Source organism: Gopherus evgoodei, chromosome 14 (genome assembly GCF_007399415.2).
Source record: "Gopherus evgoodei ecotype Sinaloan lineage chromosome 14, rGopEvg1_v1.p, whole genome shotgun sequence".
In the NCBI taxonomy this organism is placed as follows: domain Eukaryota; kingdom Metazoa; phylum Chordata; order Testudines; family Testudinidae; genus Gopherus; species Gopherus evgoodei.
In genome coordinates, this window is record NC_044335.1 from 21,404,951 (window position 1) to 21,428,820 (window position 23,870).

General features: G+C 45.4%; 1 protein-coding gene across 2 annotated transcripts in view; it reads right to left on the reverse strand.

Annotated features, from left to right (window-relative positions):
* Window positions 1-15,110, reverse strand: part of RPN2 (ribophorin II) — a 32,147-nt gene extending 17,037 nt beyond the window's left edge. Inside the window, exons 1-8 of one of the 2 annotated variants that reach the window (XM_030533095.1) lie at window positions 14,897-15,110; window positions 12,701-12,894; window positions 9,409-9,504; window positions 7,581-7,756; window positions 5,817-5,892; window positions 2,860-2,994; window positions 816-992; window positions 202-320 (exon numbers count right to left, since the gene is read on the reverse strand). In XM_030533095.1, the coding sequence (XP_030388955.1) occupies window positions 202-320; window positions 816-992; window positions 2,860-2,994; window positions 5,817-5,892; window positions 7,581-7,756; window positions 9,409-9,504; window positions 12,701-12,894; window positions 14,897-14,909 (986 nt within the window). In that variant the 5' untranslated portion in view covers window positions 14,910-15,110. The remainder of the gene's footprint in view (window positions 1-201; window positions 321-815; window positions 993-2,859; window positions 2,995-5,816; window positions 5,893-7,580; window positions 7,757-9,408; window positions 9,505-12,700; window positions 12,895-14,896) is intronic. The other variant, XM_030533096.1, reaches the window with a different exon arrangement.
* Window positions 15,111-23,870: the final 8,760 nt, after the last annotated feature.

Here is a 23,870-nt window from a genome sequence, read left to right on the forward strand (position 1 = left end):
AAGGTGCCACAAGACTCTTCGCTGCTTTTAGAGATCAAGACTAACACGGCTACCCCTCTGATACTATGGTGCCTTGAGTATTCCATCATTCAACAAGCACTTCTTTCTTATGAGAGGCAGAGAATAGGGGGAATAATCCACTGTTTTTATAACAGAGGTTGTTGCTTTATGTCAAATAGTAGAAATAGGTTTGTTCCTTACTCTGAAACAGCAAACGGCATCTGGTGAAGGACAGAGGCTTTGGTAGATGCAGACTTGGCATGGTCTAGCTTCACAGCAGCTTGAGTCAGTGGCTGTGACATGACATTGGTCACTTGCAGCTAGAAAAAGAAAAAAAATGATTAGTAAGAGTGAGATCCACATTTCTGGGAGGGCTACCCAACACGGGAACTAATTCTTGGAAGACGGAGAAGCATCCAAAGACAACTCACTTGTAGGAATCCCCTGCCCTCTACTACTATTCCCCATGATTTGACTGCCAAACATATCAAGTTTGAAACACAGCATCCTCAGTCTACCTAGTTCCTTATGATGCTTTCATATCGTGATGAGAAACATTATTAATTCTCCTAATAAAAGCAATAATGCTGAGCACTGTGGTGCTTTTTGTGGTAGTGTCTCTGCTTAGTCCCCAGTATACGGGGGTCCATAAGACTCAATTCCTAAATCCACGTTCAATGCCTAGGTGAAATAAGTATGCACGTGAGCCCTGCTGCCAGAAGTGAAAGGCGCTATCCAATGCACTAAGCCATCTCATCCCTGCAACACTGCAGACTGAGCCAAGATTATGGACAAATTCAGATCTAGGAGCTCACCCTGAGTATGGGTTGATGATGAGACACGGCTGCTGGCCCATCAGGGACAACAATGACGGGCAAGTGGTAGCGGTTCTGGGATAAAGAACCTGCAGCACAAGCCACGCTGAAGGCCTCAGAGAGTGTCTCAAAGTTCTTCTTGCTAAAAATTGCATTCATCAGCTGGATTATCTGATCCTGAAACAGAAAGGAATCAATCAAGTGTTAACCAAACATGGAGGGTGGCAGAGAAGGAAGGAGAGGGAGGGCTGCTTCCCCCAACATTTGAGAAGGGCCTAGCCTAACAAAGTGCTTAAAACCTTCTTGTGCAGGAACAGAAGCCTTGACTAATACTCCTGTGATTTTACCTTAGATCTCTCGGCAGATATAACTGGCAAAATAGTCTGATTCAAATACAAATACCGTACCCAAACAGCCACAAGATTTATGTTTCTTGTATTGTAAATTCATTTTGTTTAAACTATTATTAGGTCAGCCCTGTAACAATGGAAGGTTAGTTACCTGTACTTCGACTGGGTTGAACCTTAGGATTCTTGTTCTTGGGTCTAGAGTTCCCAGCACAAGACAGGAGGATGAAGCCCAAATTAATACAGAATCTTTAGAATTCCTGTTTGTTTCAAACTATAAGACTACCCCTTGATATAAGCACAGGCATTGGGGTCAACTTCAGGTATGAAAATGGCATGGTACTCAAAGCCAATAAGAGGCCTGTATAAACAGCTTATATCCCAGAGAGTCCGTCCAATATCCGAGGAACAGATACAGTTCATTTATCATTACAAAACCAGACCAAAACCACCCACTACAGTCACCTCCTAAACAATCTCCTTTTAGTTTTCTCAAACACATTTAAAGTTCTTCTAGGTTGCTTAGTTTCCACTGATGTCTCATTTTTCCCTGTGTTTGCATCTACTGATGGTCAATAGGCTAGACACCCCAATTGAAGGCACCCAGATGGAAGCATTAGATCCTCTATTATGTGTCAGCCTCACGAAGAGCTCTTCAACAGAACAGGATCGGGGATTTAATCATCAACAGATACAGTTTTCATGGTATTAAATCAGTGTAAGGGGAGTTGTTTTAAATATTATAAACCCGCTAAACTTTAAAATAACTTGGGCAGCTTTCTGAAAAGGAGGTATTTTCCCCATTCAGTTAAAAAGTCATCCAACAAAAGAGCTCCTGACAGTCTGATTTAGAATCAACGCTAAACAATTTTCTCTAATTGGACCAATTTATTTTTTTCTGTCTTGGGACTCTGACAGTCTGAAATGTGCAACTGTGTTCACCAGAACCTCTGTGTCAAAAGCGACATCCAAATTACTCCAGCATCAAGTCTACGTGGCAGCAGCATGGAGAAGGGCCAAGAATGAACTCAGATTCCGTACACAGGCTTCATTCTCAGCCCCCTCCATTGCTGCTATTACCTGAATGATGCACCAAGTGGCTCAGCATAGCTTCTTTTTTCAGGTCCTTACATAAAACAGGTTATAACGGTACACTGAGGTTCAGTGAACTTTACCCTAAAAGACACTAAGTAAATGATCCTGTAGAGGGCTCGCAATAATGATTTCTATTAGGGCTGTCGATTAATTGCGATTAACTCAAAAAAATTAATTACGGTTAATGGCACTGTTAAGCAACAGAATCCCAATTGAAATGTGTTAAATATTTTTGTATGTTATTCTACATTTTTCAAATATATTGACTTCAGTTACAACACAGAATACAAAATGAACAGTGTTCACTTAATTTTATTTTTTATTACAAATATTTGCACTGTAAAAATGATAGTTTTTTCAATTCACCTCATACAATCTCTATTGCGAAAGTGCAGCTTACAAATGTAGATTTTTTTTGTTACATAATTGCACTCAAAAACAAAACAGTGTAAAACTTTAAAACCTACAAATCCTTGCTATGGGTCAATTCCTGCTCTCGGATATACATGCTGCTTACACCTTTTAATACAATAATTAATGTTCTTTCACAAGCGTTTTTTACCAGCTATTACACCCTCTGGATCATAGGATCTGGTACATACCTCCTTCATCGCTGGCTCTGTACCCACATGGTCTGACAGACTGTATGTAGCAGCAACAAATAATGCAGTAGTCTCAAGTCCTTCTTCAAACTGCAGATATACCCCACCTAGGTCATCTAAGCGGGCAACAAGATCCTAGCAGCAACGAGTGAGAAAAATTGTATGAAAGGTAAACACCTGTACCACTGACAGCAGAACTACTTGGATTAATTCCTCTCTTTTGGGCATACGTTCATGGAGTATTTGTACTGGGATCACTATGAGAATTTTCTCTACTGTAATCTGAACAACCTTTATAGCTATGAAAATATCCAAAACACAAGGCCTGGTAGTAATGAGGGACTTTAACTTCCCAGACATCTGTTGGAAAACTAGTAGGGCAAAATAAAAACTGTCCAATAAGTTCTTGGAATGTACTGAGGAGAACTTTTCGTTTCTGAAGGCAGAGGAAGTAACTAGAGGGACAGTCGTTTTACACATGATTGTAACTACCTGGGAGGAACTGGTTGCAAATCTGAAGGTCGAAGGTATTCTGGGTGAAAGTGATCATGCAATGAGATTTCAAAAAGATTCTAAGAAAAGGAAGGAGTGAGAGCAGCAGAACAAGGCCAAAGCAGACTTTAAACTCAGAACTGGTAGGTAAGGTGCCCTGGGAAGAAAATCTAATGGACAGGAGAGCTGACTGTTTCTCAAAGAGACAATATTAAAAGGCACAACAGCAAACTATCTCAAATGAGAAGAAAAGATAGGAATGGTAAGAAGTCAATATGGCTCCATCAGGAGTTCTTTAATAACCTGAATATTAAAAGAATTCCTACAAAAAAATTGAAACATGGACAAATTGCTAAGGGTGAACATAAAAGAACAGCACAAACATCTAGGGACAAAATTAGAAAGGCTAAGATATAAAAGGGACATAAAAGGCAAGAAGAAGAGGTTCTTTAAATACATTAAGAACAAAAGAAAGACAAAGGGAAGCGTGGGTCCTCTACTTAGCAGGGAAGGAGATTTAATAATGGATAACATCAAGTAGTCATTTAATGCCTATTTTGCATCACTCTTCACTAAAAGGTAAACTGTGGCTCAACGTTATTACTATTAACAATAAAGGGGAAGGAACACAAGCCAAAATAGGAAAAATGGGGTTAAAGAATATTTAGATAAGTTAGATGTATTCAAGTTGGCAGGGCCTAATGAAATTCATCCTTGGGTACTTAAGAAAGTAACTGAATCAATCTTGGAATGATTGCAATTATCTTTGAGAACTCATGGTGGACAGGTGAGGTCCCCGGGGACTGGAGAAAGACAAACATAGTTCCTCTCTTTAAAAGGGGGAACAAAGAGGACCCAAAGAACTACAGATCAGTCAGACTAACTTTGATACCTGAAAAGATACTGGAACAAATTATTAAGCAATCAATTTGTATACACCAAGAGGATAATAGAGTCATAAGTAATAGCCAACATGGATTGGTCAAGAATAAATCATGCCAAAGCAACCTAATTTCTTTCTTTGACAGGGTTACTGGCCTGGTGGATGGGGGAGAGAGAGAAGCAGTAGACAGGACATATCTTGATTTTAGTAAGGTTTTTGACACAGTCCCACATGACATTCTCATAAGCATACTAGGGAACTATTGTCTAGATTAAATAGCTATAAGGTGAGTCACAACTAGTTGAAAGACCATACTCAAAATGGGGTTTTACAGGGGTGCCAGCTTTTCATTAATGACTTGGATAATGGGAGTGGAGAGTACACTTATAAAATCTGCACATGATACTACGCCGTGAGAAGTTGCAAGCACTTTGGAGGACAGGACTAGAATTCAAAACAACGTTGACAAACTGGAGAATTGGTCTGAAATCAACAAGATGAAATTAAATAAAGACAAGTGCAAAGTATTACACTTAGGAAAGAAAAATCAAATGCACAACTACAAAATAAGGAATAACTGGCTAGGTGGTAGTACTGCTGAAAAGGATCTGGGGGTTACAGTGAATCAAAAATTGAATATGAACCAACAATGTCACGCAGTTGCAAAAAAGGCTAATATTCTGGGTTGTATTAACAAGAGTGTGGTATGTAAGACATGGGAGTTATTTCTACAGCTTTATTTAGCATTGGTGAGCCTCAGCTGGAGCACTGTGTCCAATTCTGGGCACCATACTGTAAGAAAGAGGTGGACAAATTAGAGAGTATGTAGAGGAGAACAACAAATGTGATCAAAAGTTTAGAAAACCTAATCTATGAGGAAAGGTTAAAAAAGGGGGCATGTTTAGTCAAGGAAAGAAGACTGAGTGGGGGCTTGAAAACAGTCTTCAAATATGTTAAGGGCTGTTAGAAACAGCAGAATGATCAATTGTTCTCCATGTCCACTGAAGGTAGTACAAGTCGTAATGGGCTAAATCTGCAGCAAGGGAGATTTAGGTTAGATACCAGAAAAAACTCTTATTATAGGGATAGGTAAGCAGTGGAATAGGTGTCCAAAGCAGGCTGGGGAATCCCCGACATTGGAGGTTTTCAAAGAAAAGTTAGAGAAATACCTGTCAGGGATGGTCTAATATACTTGGTCCTGCCTCAGCATAGTGAGCTGGACTAGATGATGTCTTAAGATCCATTCCAGTCCTACATTAAGACTCTGTGAAAATACTCTAGTATCAATTGTTTTGGGGAAAAAAACAGAAGTAGTAAATAAAGGCATTAATTGGCTTGAACCACCGCTAGTAATTTTCTGGGTTTAATGTGAATTTAAGATCACCTTTGTTAGATCTAGAGTCCACATACTTGTTCAATTTTATTCACAGGGAAGAATTCTGCTTTGAAAGGAGTTTTTGAACAAACTCCAACACTGCAGGGAAGGGAGGGAGTTAGCCAATGCTGCATTTTAAAACAATCTTTCAGAGCTGCGGATTTCTAAAGACCGCCTTGCTTTACTCTCAAATTGCCAAGTTACTACCTCTATCTCCTCCACAATGCCACTCAGGTCTGCCTGCTGGGACAAGTAGGATGCCGTCTGTAACGCCTGAATGGTTCTGGAACAATGAAAATCAAAGCAGGGATGAGCAAGTAGTGTGTGATTTTATCAGTTTAAAAGCATAACATCGTTAAAACCAAAGCAATTACACAGTTTGAATTACAACTGAAATAGAAAACAGAGGCAGTTAGTACATTCTGTCAGTCGATTTGTGGAGGTGGGAGGTTCTCAGGGGGCAACAGAAACCTGAAGAGGTACACAGGAAACTGAATATTTAATTTCAGCTATGTCAAGTAAAGGGACACTATTTGGTTAAGGAAAATGTATATATATATATAAAAAAATACTGCACTTGCATTACCGATAAAACCATAAGTCAAATTTTTTGCATTTTAGTGCTTAAGATTTTCAGAGACGATGAGAATCCAGAAGTCTCCCATTGACTTTGACAGCAGTTGTGCCTGCCCAACACTCGTGAAAAGGAGAACACCCCTATAAGTCCCTAAATATGGTTTTGGGGGCTGATATTAGGAACTTACATTTGAAAGTCTGGACCCTAGATGATTCAAAATAAATTACAGTGTTACAAATGGATCACTCTCAAGGTATAATAGTTTTCACAACCCCCTCTTCCCTTTTTTAAAGATGGATCTTCAGGTCGCTTGTTTCTTGCAACCGCTTATCTGTACTACACAAAATTACTTAGCATATTTTTCAAAATGAGCAGAGAATTGCTTAGAGTTGGGTGTGGGAAAAGGAACGGATGTAATTACAAGCAAAGTATACAACAATTAGGTCAAGACTCTCAATCAAATGTACTATTCTGACAGGACGTTTAATAGTAAATGTCCATTCTGTTCATGATCTACAAGTCTGTTCACTGGCAAAGTAAGTGCTTATTACATAGAGGATACGTTTTTCTTGAGTACATCTTCTACCTAATAAGCAAACTAAAAAGCTGATTGACATATGAGTGTCACAAACGGCACTGAAGTTACAATACTGGCAGGACAGAGCTTCTTATTTAGAGCCTCAGCTGGATGCTCAAAACAGAGAAATTGCTCTTGCAGAGCACACCTTATGAGATAAAACAAATGACTGCCAATCAGTACAGGTAACTTCAGAGGTCTGAGCTATCAACGGGCCCAATACTACAATCTGCTGACAGGCTCAGCTCCCATCGTCTTTCAGTGGGAGTTGAGGGTCTTAGCACTTATAAAGTTCTCTCTCTTCTTCCAAACAGCTCCATTCTCTTTCCAAGCTTATCAACTCGAATAAAGCTATTAACAAATTCTTCAGATGCTAAATATCACAATGCTTGTGCCACCAGACAAAGGATTCTCCCCCTCACCCTCCCAAATTAGATCACTCTTGACCTGTGAGCAATGGATTGAGGCAGAACACAAGCTAGATTCTCCAGAAATCAAAACAAACTTTTACTGTCTAAAAAAGACAATCAGTTTCTTCTAAGATCATTGTTCTTAAAAACTGGTTTGCAAAACCTGAAGGTGAACAATTAAGGGAAGAAAGCATATTTTCACCTGCTCATTTACAAGCATTTTATTCTCCCAAGCAGTAGACATTGGAGTGGATAGAAGTCACCGCTGGAAATGCAGTGTCTAATTCACTAAATCTGCATTATAAGAAAACCATACATATGCAAGTGCCCTTCACTTCAAAGAAAACCATCTTTACAAAGGATGAATATGTAGCTGACTGAATTGTTTTATATTTTGCAAAACTTACGCCAGGACATTCTCTTCCTTGCTAAGACGAGAAGTAAGGGCACTAAGTGCTTCCTGGGATGCTAGAGGAAGCCCAAAGCCACTCAGGGCTCCGACAGCGTGGAAGATCTGGTTGACTGAGGAATCCTCACTGACAGCTGCAAGAAGCAGCTCTCCGGTCTCATTTGAAATGACAACCTAAGACAAGACACAGAAAATGTAAGATCATGTTTAAATGACTCTGTCCTTAAGAATGAAAGGGTGCTCAATATCTGACCTAAGAATGGGCAGAATCTGGTAGGGGAAAAAGATCCTCTGTCATTTGTTATCTTTTAGGTTAAATAATAAAAAAAACAAAAACCAAAACCCTTATTTGTATTGCAGTGGCACCCAGGCACCTCAGTCAAAGACCAGACCCCACTGTGGTAGGTGCTGTACACAGAACAAAAATATGGTCCTTGTCCCTGAGAGCTAATAAAGTATAATACGACCAGTTTTAGTGAGTCCTACCAAAAAGATAGTGGCTCCTTCTTTTTTGGCTATACAATAGCTCACCGGGAGGGGCCCGAACAATATGAGGACCACCTCCCACCCCAAAAGAGGCTGGCTCTGCCTCAGATACCATATCAGCTATCTGTTCATGCATGTAGTTTGCTTGGTCAAGGCATTAGGGGTGGAGGGTGAGGTGGCAACCTTCACAGCCCTGAGATCCTCTGACACCAGGAATGATATGGAGGGGAATTTGTGTTGATAAAAGGGGGTGACTGTCCAGGGGCAGAAGGGATATCTGCAGGATAACCACCAGTGTTGCCACGTGGCATAAGGATACAAAGTAACTGGATAGTGAGGGAGGGCTGTATAGCAATGGGGGTAGCTGTATACTCAGGTTTGGGTTGTACGTGAATTTTGAACATATTAAGGAACATTTTGTAACAAGATACATACATAACTTAGCAATCAAGTGGTCTTATGCAAGCACGTGTGTTGTCACAGTCTTTAATTATACAACCACATATTGCTTTTCTACAGGGTCCACGGCTGCATTCAGTACACAGGATGGACACAAGGGGGCAGAATTAAGGTTGCATGCATCACTCTAAATCTGTCATTTTCTAACTTCAGGTTTCAAAATTAAGCAGTCAATGTTATTTTAATGTAGTTTTTGTATGTACAAATTACAAGGGCCTCAAAGCCGTGGCCCTGCCTGAAAATGCTGATAGTGCTGGCGTACAAAAAACCCCCATATTGCTCTCTGCCTTATTAAAACTCAAGGTGAGGTGAAGAAGGTAAATTTTTGTCCAAATGTTCAACATTGTTCAGCATCAGAATACTTGTTTATATATCAACTTCTACTTCCCCCTACTGTTAGTATGCTGCAAGGGGGCTATGTTTTTGTCATATTTTTTATATATGGTTTATTAAATGCCTTGGGATCCTCTAGGAAAAGGTGATTTTATATCATAGTCTTTATCCTAAAGCAGTGGTTCTCGAACTAAGGCTGCTGTTTGTTCAGGGAAAGCCCCTGGAGGGACAGGCCGAGGGATGTGCTGGCTGCCCTTCCTGCAGCCTTCATTAGCCTGGAGCGGCAAATCGTGGCCAGTGGGAGCCGCGATCAGCCGAACCTGCAGACATGGCAGGTAAACAAACAGGCCCATCCCGCCAGGGGCTTTCCCTGAACAAGCGGCAGCCCTAGTTTGAGAACCATTGTCCTAGAGGATCTCAAAGTACTTTGTAAACCATAAGATAAAACACAACCACTTTACAGCATGCTAACATAAGATGAAGTAATAGTTTTGGCCAAGAACAAAAGCAAATGTTGAAATGACTATAATTTAGCAGCTTGAACTCACCTCACATCCAGGCAGAGCCTGACTGGCTTGTGCAGCATAGAAAAGGGAATCGACACTGTTGGGATCCACGTTAGATTTGATGAAGTTACATGCAGCCTGTGCAGAAAGACAAGTCAATCTATGATTTGAGTCATGCCTGTTGCCACTAAACATGGAGTTCAGTGACACTCTAAGATCACCTTAAATACTCTTTGCAAAGGAAACAACTACATGCAATTCACATCATTCCTGTATTGACCAAAATCCCAAAGTAAGATAACACACTCTAGAAAGCACAGTGATCAAATCATTTTCATGTTGTCTACAATGCAAATGAACACTGATTTAAAATTGTGTCCAATTCTACTAACCATACTGGACATAAAATGTATTTAGCAGAGCCGCCTCTTCAAGGATGGAGGAAATCCATGTGAATAGTGATTTTATTGATTAAAAACATGAAATGGTTAACAGATGATAATCCAGACTTCCAAAAATAAACAGGAGGAAAATCAGCTCAACAAATACAAACTTGAAGTTAAGCAATATGAATTTTTCTCTGCACCCTATGACAAGTTTTTCATTGACAGACTAAAGGGATAAGCAGAGGTCAGATCGTTACAATAAGGCACATAACTTGTGTTAAACTAGGAGAGAGTTTTCAACCATTTGTAGATATTATACGAATAGCTGCTCCTTGAATAACTGGAGACCAAATCTGTACCACAGAGTCTGGATAAATTTATTCTGCTGGATGAAGTTAAACAAGATGCAGTATTTTTGGGTATTAAAATATTATGAATTTGGCTAACATTTTGTTAATACTTGTATAACTGGTTAAAAAAAATTTAGGTAAGTTCATGCAGGACATGTCCATTAATGGCTATTAGCCAAGATGGTCAGGGATGCAATCCCATGCTCTGGGTGTCCCTAAATCTGTCAGAAGCTGGGACTGGACAATTTGGGTTGGCTCATTCAACAACTGTCCTGTTCTCATTGCCTCTGAAGCGTCTGCAATCAGCTACTGTTGCAAGATCGTATACTGGCCTAGACCAGTAGCTCTCAACTAGGGGTCTGGGGCCCCCTGGGGGGCAACAAGCAGGTTTCAGGGGGGCCTCCAAGCAGGACTGGCATTAGACTTGATGGGGCCCAGGGCAGAAAACCAAAGCCCCACCACCTGGGCTAAAGTCCAGGGCTCCAAGCTCTGTCACCCAGGGCTGACGCCAAAGCCTGAGCAACTTCCTAGGGCCCCCGAGCAACTGCCCGGCCTGCTACCCCCAACCCTGGTTTTTATATGCAGAAAGAAACAGTTGTTGTGGCACAGGTGGGCTGTGGAGTTTTTATAGCATGCTAGGGGGGTGGGCTCAAGAAGAAAAAGGTTGAGAACCCCTGGGGCTAGATGGACCATTGCTGTGACCCAGTAAGGCCATTCTTATCTTATTACTCTTAACTGTGGAAAAGTATAAGATCTAGAAAAAAGAAGAAAAACACACATACTGAACACGTATTGCCAGTGTAGAAGCAAAAGCTATGCTACTGCTGACAAAACGGCGAGAGTCAAAGAACAGTAACACTATCATTAATGGTCTAGAGCAGGTGTTCTCAAACTGGGGGTTGGGACACCTCAGGGGGTCACAAGGTTATTACATGGGGGCCACGAGCTGTCAGCCTCCACCCCAAACACTGCTTTGCATTTATAATGGTGTTAAATTTCTAAAAAAGTGTTTTTAATTTATACGGGGGTGGGGGGTTGCACTCAGAGGCTTGCTATGTGAAAGGGGTCACCACTACAAAAGTTTGAGAAACACTGGGCTAGAGGAACTATTTATGAGAAAGGATTGAAACAGCTGACTATGTATAGCTTAACTAGGTGACATCTGAGTAGGGTGATGTGATATTTATACGTTTAAAAGATGGAAACACTAAAGATGAATTACTCATAGTAGGAAAAGAGTGTAAAGATGCTAGGAGCTTAGGATATGCTGGGGAGGCACGCCCTAGAAATATATTTATATTATAGCGAAGAATAACAGGAGAAAATTATGCGGGAGTTTTTCCACTATACCAGCTAAAACAAAGCTACTAGAAACGGGACAGGCGCACACTGCAAATTCCAACTTAAAGCAACTGCAAAGTGGTCATCGGATTTCAGTGAAAGTGAAACGTTTTGAGTAAACCAGCATGACAAAATCCATTCCCCATAGTCGATACTCAATGCCAAAAGGGAGTTGAAAGGTATGCTAATACAATGGCGAGCTAATGTAGTAAAATGAGTGGTCTGGTCAGTACTGACATTTTATGAGTAGTGACTACACTAGATTCTGCTTATTAGCAATGCCTCAGTTGTCAGCAAAATGTTGCTATTATCCAGCAGTTGCCAATAAGCAGAAGGCAGGTTTGTGAGGGAAGAAAGTGCTGGGATGTGCCTCTCCTGGCTATAGCCCTGCAAAATTGCCTGGGGGCAGGACAGAAGGTGGGCTGCAGCCTGGATGCCCAGGCTTTCTATGGGGAGTAGGAGTGCTGGGGGCCCCTGAAGGCACATGGCACCTCTCCCTATGCTTTCCGAGGGCTGGGACTCAGCACATCCCAGCACTTTGTGCCCTGCCAGGTAGCTGCAGCCAGGGAAGAGTGTGGAGAGCACAGTGAGAGGTACCACGCAGCATCAGCATTCAAGCTGCAGCTCTTCTCCCCATTACTGCCCTACCACATGCTCCCCTCACAGCCTGCAGCCCCTTACCTCCTGTGAGATCCTTGTGTGCATGCATGCCTATTGCCAATACCCAAACCCCATTAACAATAAAGTAAATGGCATGGGACTGATTCACTGCAAGTGTTACTATTAACCAGAATCTGTTAATATCCGGGTTGTTATTAAGCATGATCTACTGGAGAGGAAAATGTAGTTGTGAGTTTTCTGAAATAAAAAATGCAGTATAGTACTACAGTACGGGACGGGTAAAATTCACAAACAGTGTTACTGATCACATATCAACGAAATGCTGCACTTCCTGTATTATATTTTCTTCTACATTACAACACAATAGCTCAAGAAATGCCAAGAAAACTCAGATCCTTAGCTTGAAAGAAGGCAAATAATTAATATTAGTAAGTTATTTCAGGCACCATTCTAATGTTACTGCTTTTGGAAATACTTAGTGCAGCAGGAGGTACCTAACCAAGTTACTGATATGCAGAAATGCTTCCACCTGGTCTCAAAACCTAGGATTTAGCAACATATGAAAAAGATTTCAAGACAAAAAAGGTGAGAGGTGAATTTTTTATGACTATACAATTTACTGCAGCATCTCCTCACTTGTTCATCAGATACTTGCACTCCCAGCTTGCTGAGTCCTACGATGGAGTAAAAAGCAGCTTCTAAATCATTGAATGGGCGGTCCAAGGAAGCTTTCAGTCTCTCCACATCACGCCTTGTGAGATAATGGGTAGGTGTCAGGGCTTGGATGCTGGCCACAAACGTTAAAGCCAAGATGAAGAAGGTGTGTGAACCTGAAAAAAGAAAGATGCCATTGAACAGAGTGTATTTTGTTTCATAAACAGAAGTCATGTTTGGCTTTAGTGAATAGTTAGCATTGCTGGACTAGCAGTTACTGTGGTCCGCCCAACTGAAAACACTTCAGATGGAAATACCTATTCTGGCGCATCAACGCCACAGAACTGAGCTGGAGAACTTAGTCTGAAGGCCACTTTTGGTCTCTCATTCTTCTGGATAGCACAAGCTGAGAGCACTGCAGAGGTGATGCTCTCAGATCCCAAGAGGAAACCGACAGCAGCCTCTGAATAATTCTGACAGTTCTGAATAGTGACCAGTAAAACCGTTCAAGTCAGAAGTGGTGACATAAGGCTTTGCAAGAATATTATAGACAAGAGAAAGATATTATTTAAGCTTCAGGACTGCTCAGGAGTCCCTTGTGAGCAGTTTACGGAGCGAAAGATTTGACTTGGATCCTACATAACCGAACGGGCTCCCAAGGGGGGTCAGGGAGAAAGCTGGTCAGAGGGCAGCTGGGGAAACAAAGTGCAGGAAAGATTTCAGTGAGGGATTGCACCTCAATTGCACAATTGTGCTCTGCTGACCTTTATTTTCCACTACCAGGTGGGAAAATCATCACCAGCACTACTAGAAATAGACAGTGCTAACGTAATTGTCAAATTCTGGCAGTCCTCTGCGAAAAAGCAAGGGAAAAAAGAATGACAAGGGGTGGGACAACTGCATTAAAACAGAGAACATAAGCACAAAGAAAGAGAGCCAGGTCAGTCTAATGGCTTTTGACCTAATTTTCAAAACCATAAATGGATCAAGCCCCAAGTACCTTAAAGCCCCATTTCAATCTATGAGCCAGTGTGACTGCCGTGCTCCTCCGGGACAGCGCAGGCCACAAAGCCCAGGGGAAGTGTAGGAATTAAAGCAGGGAGGGATTAAAGAAGGGATCCGGCCATGAAATGCACTTCCAGAGGAGAACTAGCAAGGCCGGAGTCTGACCATCTGTAGGGAACCTGCGAAGCCTCCCTCTTCCAACACAATGACACAATCTGCACCCGGAATCCCTCGTGTCTGGGTCAGGCAGCCCCCGGCAACGTGAAAGGAGGCCACAAAAACTCCCCGGGCTGGGAATCAACGGATCCCAGAAGCTCCCTCCAGCCCCCTAGGGCTGGGGATCCTACACGCCCGCTAGGGACACACGCCCCGTGCACGGGGCAGACCAGACCAGCCCCCGTAGGGCTGGGGATCCTACACGCCCGCTAGGGACACACGCCCCGTGCACCGGGCAGACCAGACCAGCCCCCCTAGGGCTGGGGATCCTACACGCCCGCTAGGGACACACGCCCCGTGCACCGGGCAGACCAGCCCCCCTAGGGCTGGGGATCCTACACGCCCGCTAGGGACACACGCCCCGTGCACCGGGCAGACCAGCCCCCCTAGGGCTGGGGATCCTACACGCCCGCTAGGGACACACGCCCCGTGCACCGGGCAGACCAGACCAGCCCCCCTAGGGCTGGGGATCCTACACGCCCGCTAGGGACACACGCCCCGTGCACCGGGCAGACCAGCCCCCCTAGGGCTGGGGATCCTACACGCCCGCTAGGGACACACGCCCCGTGCACCGGGCAGACCAGACCAGCCCCCGTAGGGCTGGGGATCCTACACGCCCGCTAGGGACACACGCCCCGTGCACCGGGCAGACCAGACCAGCCCCCGTAGGGCTGGGGATCCTACACGCCCGCTAGGGACACACGCCCCGTGCACCGGGCAGACCAGCCCCCCTAGGGCTGGGGATCCTACACGCCCGCTAGGGACGGGGCACGGGGAACTTGGGGGGAGGGCGCCCCCCGGGCGGGGCTGCCGCGTACCGGCCCGGGGACGCCCCTCCCCAGACCGTGCGGCCCGGGTCCCACCTGGGTGGGAGGGGCGAGCCCCCGACAGGCGGAACCATCTCGCCCTACAGGGGGAGATGGGCAGTGCGCCCCCGCCGCTGCCCCGGCATCTTACCCGGGGCCGCCATTCTCCCCCTGGCCGCCTCACCACGGGAAGCAGAAACGTGTCTGCTTCCGCCCAGGGCGCCGGCCCGTACCACCTGGCTCCGCAGGGAGGGGGCGTGGAAGAGACGCGGAGGGAGTCAAACAGCAACGGGCGCTGGTGAATTGACCCGTCTCGTCCCTTCCGAACGGGGAACAAGCACAACGCGCCCCGGGAAGTGGGTGGGAGCGGGAGCAGCGCTGACCCGTAACCCCCCTCCCTGGTGAGACAGCGTGGTTCACGCCAACCGGTTCAAGTCGGGAGAGGGGCGGGACCCTGGCGGGAATGTGTATTTCGCTGATTGGTTGGATGCCCAGCCACTCCAATGAAGGGAGGCCGGTTTAAAGGGGCAGTAATAGGAAAAAGTTAAACTCGTGGGGAGCAATGGCCGGAGCTTTCCCTGCTGCCTCCAGGACCAGGCCTGCTGGGGATTCCTGTCCAAGGAGGATCTAGCCACGTCCCCACGCCGGGGCTGCCCAGGCAGGGCGGGGCTCTTTGCCCCAGGCAGGGGTGCCCCACTGAGCTATGGTGGAGCCAGGTGGCTGCTGAGTCCTGGGTGAAACTGAGCCTGCAGGGGCTGCTCTCGATGCCGCAGCCAGACCCGGGCTAAAAGTTCAAACTACCCAGTGTTAACAATTGGAGCTAAAGCAAAACCTCACCCTCAACAGGCTGCTGCGGCTCTCACCGGTGCTCCCCCCCGGATAACCCCGGGGGTTAGGAATCACAAGCCTTAAGTGTTCAAAAATCATGAGCCAGTCCCTCTCCCCATGTTCTGGATTTTGCTGAGAAATCACAAGTTTTATAAAAATAATAAATGACAGGTTCTTTCTGTTTGCCTTCTGGTTTCTGAGCACTCCGGGTGCACTTGCTTCACATCTTCTGGCCTTTTTCTGCAGCATTGCAGGTTAGAAACTTGCTTTAAAAAAAAGGCAAAGCTGTTATTTTCATGCATTCTCTTGATTCCAGCAACAAGGGCTTTAAAAGGTCCTCAAATATCATGAGACTCATCATAAAGTTGCAGGACGGGGTGAAGACTGCCCCAGCATACAGGGGACGCGGAGGGGTAGATTCAGAGAAAGTTGCAGCAGAGAGATAGTAAAGGGGGTTCAGGGACCATAGCATTGGAAAGAGCTGAGAATTGCTGAAGGGAGATGAAGTTTCTTGGCAGGGCCTACAGCATCATAGGTCTGGCCGCTTTGAAATGGGGACAGGTGCTAGGTATGAATAGAAAAAGGGCAAGAACCACCAAAAGGTAGTGATGGAATGCAGAGATTGTTGGGATGAGGACAACTGCAGGGACCACTGCATGGATCAGCATTGTCAGAGCTGTCCCTTGGGTTAGGCAAATTGGGGTGACCACTCTGGGCCCCATGCTTCAGGGGGCCCAATGACCAGTGCGATTGGTCAGTCCTAGAAGATGAATCTGTCACTTCTTCCCTGGGCCCTGCAACCCTCTAGGGGCGGCCCTGAGCATTGTACATCGATGAAATAATGAATGGTATAGAGAAGGGAGATATCTCTTCAACTTCTTTCATAGTACAAGAACAAGGGGACATTGAATGAAATTGAAAGGAGACAGACAAACCTAAAGCTGATGAAAGAAAATACTTTTGCATGCAGGGGTGCTGGAACTAGGGGTGCTGGGTGTACAGCTGCACCCCCTGATTGAAGTGATTTCTATCATAAATAGGGATTAGAGTGTTGTTCAATGGCTCTCAGCACCCCCACTATAAAAACTGTTCTAGTGCCCCTGTTTACATGATTAGTTTGTGGAACTCACTGCCACAAGATATGATTGAAGACAAGAGCTTAGCATGAATCAAAGAGGGACCAGCCATTTATATGGATAAAAGGAATATCCAGAGTTAGAATAACAATGATTAAAACCAGGGTAGTTTGGGAAGAGATATAATCCCCCTGCTTTAGGCATAAGCCCGTCTCTAACTGTGGAGAGCTAGGAAGAAATTTCCTCTGGAGGTAGGGTTAGCCCACAGATGCTTACTGCAGAATTTCTCACCCCTTCCTCTGACACAGCTGGCCCTGGCCACTGCTGGTGACATGATACTGGACAAGATGGACCACTGGTCTGATCCTGTACAGTATGGTTGTGTTCCCTTCATCTACAGGAGTTGTCGCTCCTGTTATGATAGAGGCTCATTGCTGGGACAGTGGGGGGCAGTTGCACTGCTGCTGTGGTGCTGCTCTAGCACATTTTTCTGCCAATAAAAACAGGAGGCTTTTGGGGCTGTCAAGCCAACTAATCCAGCACTTAAAAGTCATTGTTTGGCTGACAAAGAAAGAAAGTTTGATTCTTCATCTGCCCTGCAGAGGGTGCTGGAATCTTATCTTTTGTTGTTTCCCAAGCTATTCCTAGACCTCCTGTTCAAAATCCAGTTTCACGTGTTCCTTCAGCTTAAAAGGCATCTACATTTAAACAATCAGGTTCCAGAGGCTCTTACTTTTTCCACTGTGGATGATGATTTCAGAAAAAAACAGCCCTGAAGTTATTCAAGTGTGAAAAACAGCCACTGGGAAGGCAGTGCCCTTCTTTTCATAACTTTAGTCTGATCTATTTTTCTTCTGCCTCACATATTGTTCACACTATTGGACTCAGTAGAGAGACTAGCTTCCTGATGGGTTCTCACCAGCCATGGGATGTAATGCCCTTTGCTTGAATTTTGTGTGTTAAGAATATGCAGTATAATTAAGATGCCAATGGAAGAACTGACATGTTTCCTCTCCCACCAAATCAGGACCAAAGTTCCTGGGGAGCTGACACAATCCTGGGGTGTCAGCTGCTCTTTGTGTAACTCTCTACTAACTGGTCCCCTTCAATTCATCTACCATTAGACCAGGCTATAACCTCTTAACTTAAATTGAGTCCATCAGTCCTTAAGCTCCTGGGCTTTTAATCTCCTTTTGTCTCCATGTTAATGTCTCAGGGTCTCCTGCCTGTTGCCCCTCTATCACACTAAGCCTTTCTGCCTCCATTTTCCCTCTCTGTTCTCCCCCTCTTTATAGCTGGGCTTGTTTTCCTTATTGATCCCAGCTGTGGGTGCATGTCTCCACGCTTGGCAGTTCTGGCAGCTGCAATGGGATAGTAGTGCAGGGTGGTCAGTCTGATTGCCTGTAAGCAGGGAAGACTCTCTGCTCCCTTCTGTCCTTGCCCAGTGTGGGGCTTGTAAACCCCATTGCAGGGGGTTATACTTAGAAAAAGAGACATTGTCAAGTTGCATATTTATTCCCTCTTGGCTGCTTGCACACAAACTTTCCCAATACAAGTTGAGCGTTTCCAGCATCCGACATTCCTAGGATCTGAGAAGTAAGCTGTGTTCTTTCCACTTTTACTGAATCAGTTTTATGCCTTTTCAAAGTGCCTGTCATGGTGCTATCTAAGCACTGACGGTAATAAAGACGACTCTGTAGTTAGGCACAGCTGAGAAGGTGCAAAATCTCAACTTTGAGATGGAATCATTTTTAATAAAGCCCATTATGGCAACTTGATAGCTTGATTAGGAATGGGATATAAAACATTTTATCTCCACGTCGCTGGTTCAACCACACACGAAGTCAGCAGATATCCAGATTTAGCATCCGCTGGTTGCTCACCAGACTGTGTGAAATGAGGTGGCTGTCTCAGCTCCATTTTTAGTGATAGATAGCCACAATCACAAAATCTACTCACTGAACAACAGCCTTGCTGGTCAGACTAGATGGCCATGCAGACAGATCTACCTTCTCGCACTGGGAGTTGGTTGCTCCAGATGAGGGTTGAGACCCATTAGCAAGGGGCAGAAGAGGTACATTTGCAGTGTGTCTGCCTCCTTTGTGGCTGCATGGAGAACTTCAGTCTACAGGGCTGTTACTCCAGCATGTTTCACCAACTACACTTACTCACACACATTTATTAAAAATATGAATAACCCCCACGTAGTTTGCCAGAGCTCAGACCCTGCGCAGATCCCAGGTAGTTGGAAAAACTTAGATAGAACTATTTTCCGTCAGAAAATGCAGCTCCATTGAAATCAAAACGCTGAGAGAAATTGGGTCAATTTTGCCAAAATTTTGTTTCAGAGGAAAAAAAAAAAAACAGGAAAAAAAAGTTCCTACAATGTGGAAATGTCCAACTTTGTCAGAACAAAACACTGTGATTTCTCACTTAGAAATGACTTTTCATTCTGAAGTTTTTGAATTTTGTATTTATATTATAATTTAAAAAACTCCAGTGAACTATTGTGATTTTGTCAAAACTAATGTTCTGATCTATCCAAAACAAATTTCATTTAAAAACATTTTTTTTAATGGAGAATTTAGAAATGTTCAGGTTTCATTCCGAATTGCATCAAAACCAAATTTTGAAATCTTAAAAGCCTTTGTGAAATGGAATTTCCATTCTCCTCACAGTTCTAAGCAGACGTGCAAAGAGCTTGGAGTCTAATTATAGCTCTTTGTCCAAATCACAAAGCTGCCATAAAAGTTCATAACGAATGGCAGCCTCTCCTTTCTTTGAGCCCACATCTGAACCAGCAGAAATGCCGCAAGTTGCAGGGGACATGGAAGTGCATTGGCAGGATTTTGCAATGAGCCCAGAATATCACAGGTTAAGGCTGAGATGCATTGGCAGATAGCGCCTGTGTGAAGCTTCAGAGTGCCTCTTGCACCATGCCCAATGCTATCCCGTGCTATCGTGTGCATGGAAATTCATTCAACATTTCCCCAAAGCTTCTGAGGTCATTTGAAAGCTCCAGGCTGCAACACTCACAACCTATCCTCAGCCAGGCCTCTGGTTTTGACGAGACTTGAGCTTTGAAACCAGTAGTAGCGCCAGGAGGAAGACATCAATGTCTCCTCGAAACCCATTTCCTATTCTTGCAGTCCAGCATTGTCTCTTCTCTGGGTAAAAATGCCAAATGTGCTTATGGCCCATGCATGTGAGGGGATAAAAAAATTCCACAGTTGAGTTTTTCCACCCGGCACCAATCGAAAGGAGCCTTTTATGAGATGAGAGAGAAAAAACCAAAGGCCACTTGTGCAATTAAGTGCCTTAAATGCAACTTTTATTTCTATTTAATATGATGGCTATTGCATATAAAACAAGTGCCAGATGATGTTAAAACTTATTTACTAAGTTTTAATAACTGTGCACTTGATCTGTATCCTATTACAGAGCCGCTAAACCTCATTATAGAATAGCTGCAGAGCCCTGCACACAAATGGAGCTTTCTGATTGGTCCTTGATGAAGTCATACCCATGTCATTAATGCCCAGTAAGTGCACTGGGTCTCAGTGTGTATAAATTCCACTTTATAATAGCAGTGAAACTCCCTGCATGGTGCACGTGGAAGGCATTATTGTTCTACTTGGGTAGTGAAAGTCATTCTGCCTCATGCTTTATGCCATAACCCAAGGTCTTCTTCTTTCAGATGGCCGTGGGTAGGTAGCAACAACTACAAATTTATATCTAAGTTTGATAGCCAGCACATTACTGCAGGTGTAGTCTTGGGTCTGCCTGGGAGCCTGGAACTCCTGGGCTCTGCATCGCCTTTCATGCTGACTCTTTGGGTCGGGGCAAGTCACATGTGGGCATACCTGAGCTAGCTTTGATCTAGCTGGCTCACTAAAAATATCTGTGAAGCCTGAACAGCACAGAAGCAGGATGGCTAGCCACCAGAGTATGAATCCAGGGTCCTGAGCAGGGCTGTACTCAGCCCCATCTCTTCCCCAGCACGCCGCGTTCTCCCTCTCCCCAACGAAACAGCTGTTTCACAGCACAAGCACTGGGAGAGAGGCAGGGGCAGCTCCAGGCCCCAGCATGCCAAGCGCGTGCTTGAGGTGGCAAGCTGCAGGGGGTGCTCTGCCAGCGCTGCAAGGGCGGCAGGCAGGCTGCCTCTGGTGGTTTGCCTGCAGAGGATCCGCTGGTCCCACGGCTTCAGAGGACCTCCCACAGGCGCCTGAGGGAGGTCCTCCGAAGCCGTGGGACCAGCGGACCCTCCGCAGATAAACCGCCAGAGGCAGCCTGCCTGCCGTGCTTGGGGCAGCAAAATCCCTAGAGCCGCCCCTGGAGGGAGGGAGGGAGGGGAGAGAAGCAGGACGCGGTAGCGTGCTCACGGAGGAGGTGGAGGTGAGCTAGAGCAGAGGGTGGGGCCGGGCAACAGGGAGCTGCCGGCGGGTGCTCAGCACCCACTAATTTTTCTCTGTGGATGCTCCAGCCCCAGAGCACCCATGGCGTCGGAGCCTATGGATCCAGGCTGCAGAGAGGACAGATCCCAGCACAGAAGGCACCATTTTCGATCCACACACTGCATGCTGGGCAGGGCTTGCAGTCTCAGTGGTCCACAGCTTGGGGATAAAGTGGACGATGGCTACAGCCTGTACTGTAGAACTATCTGGGCCATTCCTCTTGTTTTATGAATGATGCCACTTTTTGGCAACATTCTGGCCACCACCACCTTTTTTAAGCGACATCTCCACCTTCCATCTGTCACAACAGATTTTTAATGCTTCCCGTCTCCTTGGGTCCAGTTGGTGATGTTTGTAATGTAGCTAGGATGATTTTTTAAGAGATGGTCTCCAGAGCTCAAATGAAGAGAAGGTGAGTGTAACCAAGTGGCCTCCTCCCAGGTGCCCCCTTGTAGCCTCAGGGCATCCCTACAAGTGGCACCCTCACCTCAATTTTCCATTGTGTCCCCCATGACTCCATGGATGCATGTACTCATCATTAACATAATTTATTAACCAAACATAGTGCAAAAGTCCTAAAGCACAGTTCATAACACCCCAGCGCAAGTAGTCCTTAAAAAAAAAAATCACATATCAACTTGGCCACTTACATAACACCTACCACTTTTCGGCATTTACCACCACATCCAGACTCTTGGTCAGTCCTTCTTTGTCCCTCTATCAGGATAGCCACCCAAACCCTTCCTTCTGGAGTGCAATCTGCCTCTTCCCAGTGGGAACTCCCAGAGCCTCTCTGCTGGAAGCCTCTCATGGTTCCTCTGGGCCCAGCTCTCTTGCAAGGAGATGCCACCCTCCACTGCTCCCCTTTCTGTCAGCCCTCTCTGGCCCTTGGCTCTGGCTCTCCCTCTTAGAATCAGAAGGCATCTCTTTCTGCTGCTCCTCCTGCCTTCAACCCTCTCCTGTCCCAGTTCTCTGGCTTGGGGACACCAGCCAGGAAACCCCTTGCTGCTCTCCTGCCTTCAGCCCTTTTCCAGGAACCACCTTATCACTCTGGCAGCTCCCATCTCCTGCTCTGTCTCCTGAGAGTCTGTCTGCTCTGACACCTTGACTCTTGCCAGGCCCCTTTTAGTTCCCCAGATGCTGGTTCCCTTCAATTGGCCCAGCTGGGAGCTCCTGGACTGGAACAGGCGCACCGAGCCCAGTTTCACTGAATGGGCCAGCTACCCTGTTACAGTAAGACAGACAGCCTCAGTCCTGTTGGCAGGGTCTATGTGGAAAAGCTCTTCACTAGTAGCAGAATCCACGAGAAGATGCTTTTATGAAGAACACAGGGTGTCAGAGAGGAGATAGAAGGATGATGCAAAGAAGGAGATGAGCCACGCCAACAAGGAGATAGGAGCAGAGGAGGCTGTGGACAGACCACAGCGGAGAAGGGGCCTGTAGGAGAGTGCTCCTCTTCAGCATCTCCCAGCATGGTGACTTGGTGCCCACTGTACTCTTCATAAACAGCATTTAAGATGCCAGTAGCTTGGGATTGGAGATGAGCAAAGACCAAGGGTTTAACTGGTTTTACAAAACTTGGTTAGTTGGAATTTGTTTTGCAACACTCGACCCAGACCCAAGGGTGGTTTGGCTCTGGCTCCCTTTGACCAGATCCCAACGTCAGTGGGAAGAGCCAAGGAATGTTTGCAAGTGGCTCTGAGTTTGGCCCTCATTGAGCTGGGATCTAGGGAAACAGAGGCTGTTTGTTGTTCATGGGGATGAATTACGATAAGCCTGAACTAACCCTCCAAACTCAAACCCTCTGAGTTTTGGGCATTTTCCAGTCCCAGGCTCCAGCCCATTTCTGATGGAAGTAGGTTTCCCAAGTTCAACTTGTCCCCAAATGTTCCTTGTCTTGTGGCCTCTGTACACTATCCTCAGCAGGACAGACAAAGCCCACAGCTCAGAGTGAAGGATTTGCCATTTCTGTTTGAATTTAGTCCTGACTTGCCCACCCTGATTTACTGGCCACGGATACACACATTTTGCCTGAATTCTAGTGCTCTTTCTTGAATGTTGAGATTTTTGGGTGTCCAGCACTAGGTGAGAATGACTGAGGAACGAAGAGAAGTGAAATGAGTCTGGGTCACTACAGCAAACTATACAGACCTTATCCTGCAGTCCCTTCCCAGACCTTCCTTAGGCAATTCTCCTGGGGCCCCATTCTTTCCCGAGAGACAGGTAACCTCACTGAAGTCAGTAGAACGTACCTGTTTTGGGGGTGGGTGGGAGAATGCTTTCCCTTCACACACGGAAGGCCCCTGGAACGCAAAGGGAGTTCTGCATGAAGAAGTGTCACAAGACAGGGCTCCCTTTTAAGGGAATCCAGCCTCATGCCATAGCCCCATTGTGCTAACTAAATCTGCATGTCAGACCCCTGGGGAATACCTCTGATGCAGGAGATCCTCTGTGGGCACCTTGGACACAAAGGGTCTATAGCCCATCTTCCTCAGAGGGCCCCATCTAAGCGGATGTTCTAGTGCAAGCATGGGCCTGGCTGGGGTAGTCCCATCCCCTGGCAATTCTGCACAGCTATATTGAACCTTAGAAGCCATTGACCCCCAGGGCTCAAGTTAGAGCAGCACTCTGGATTCTTCAAATGCATGACAGAGGCTAACCTTGCCCCCAGCAGCCTCTGAACAGGGGAGGTGCAAGCCTTTGGTCCCTGCACTGGCCCTAGCACCAGTTTAGGGATGAATCTGCCCCACTGACTTCACTGGGAGCT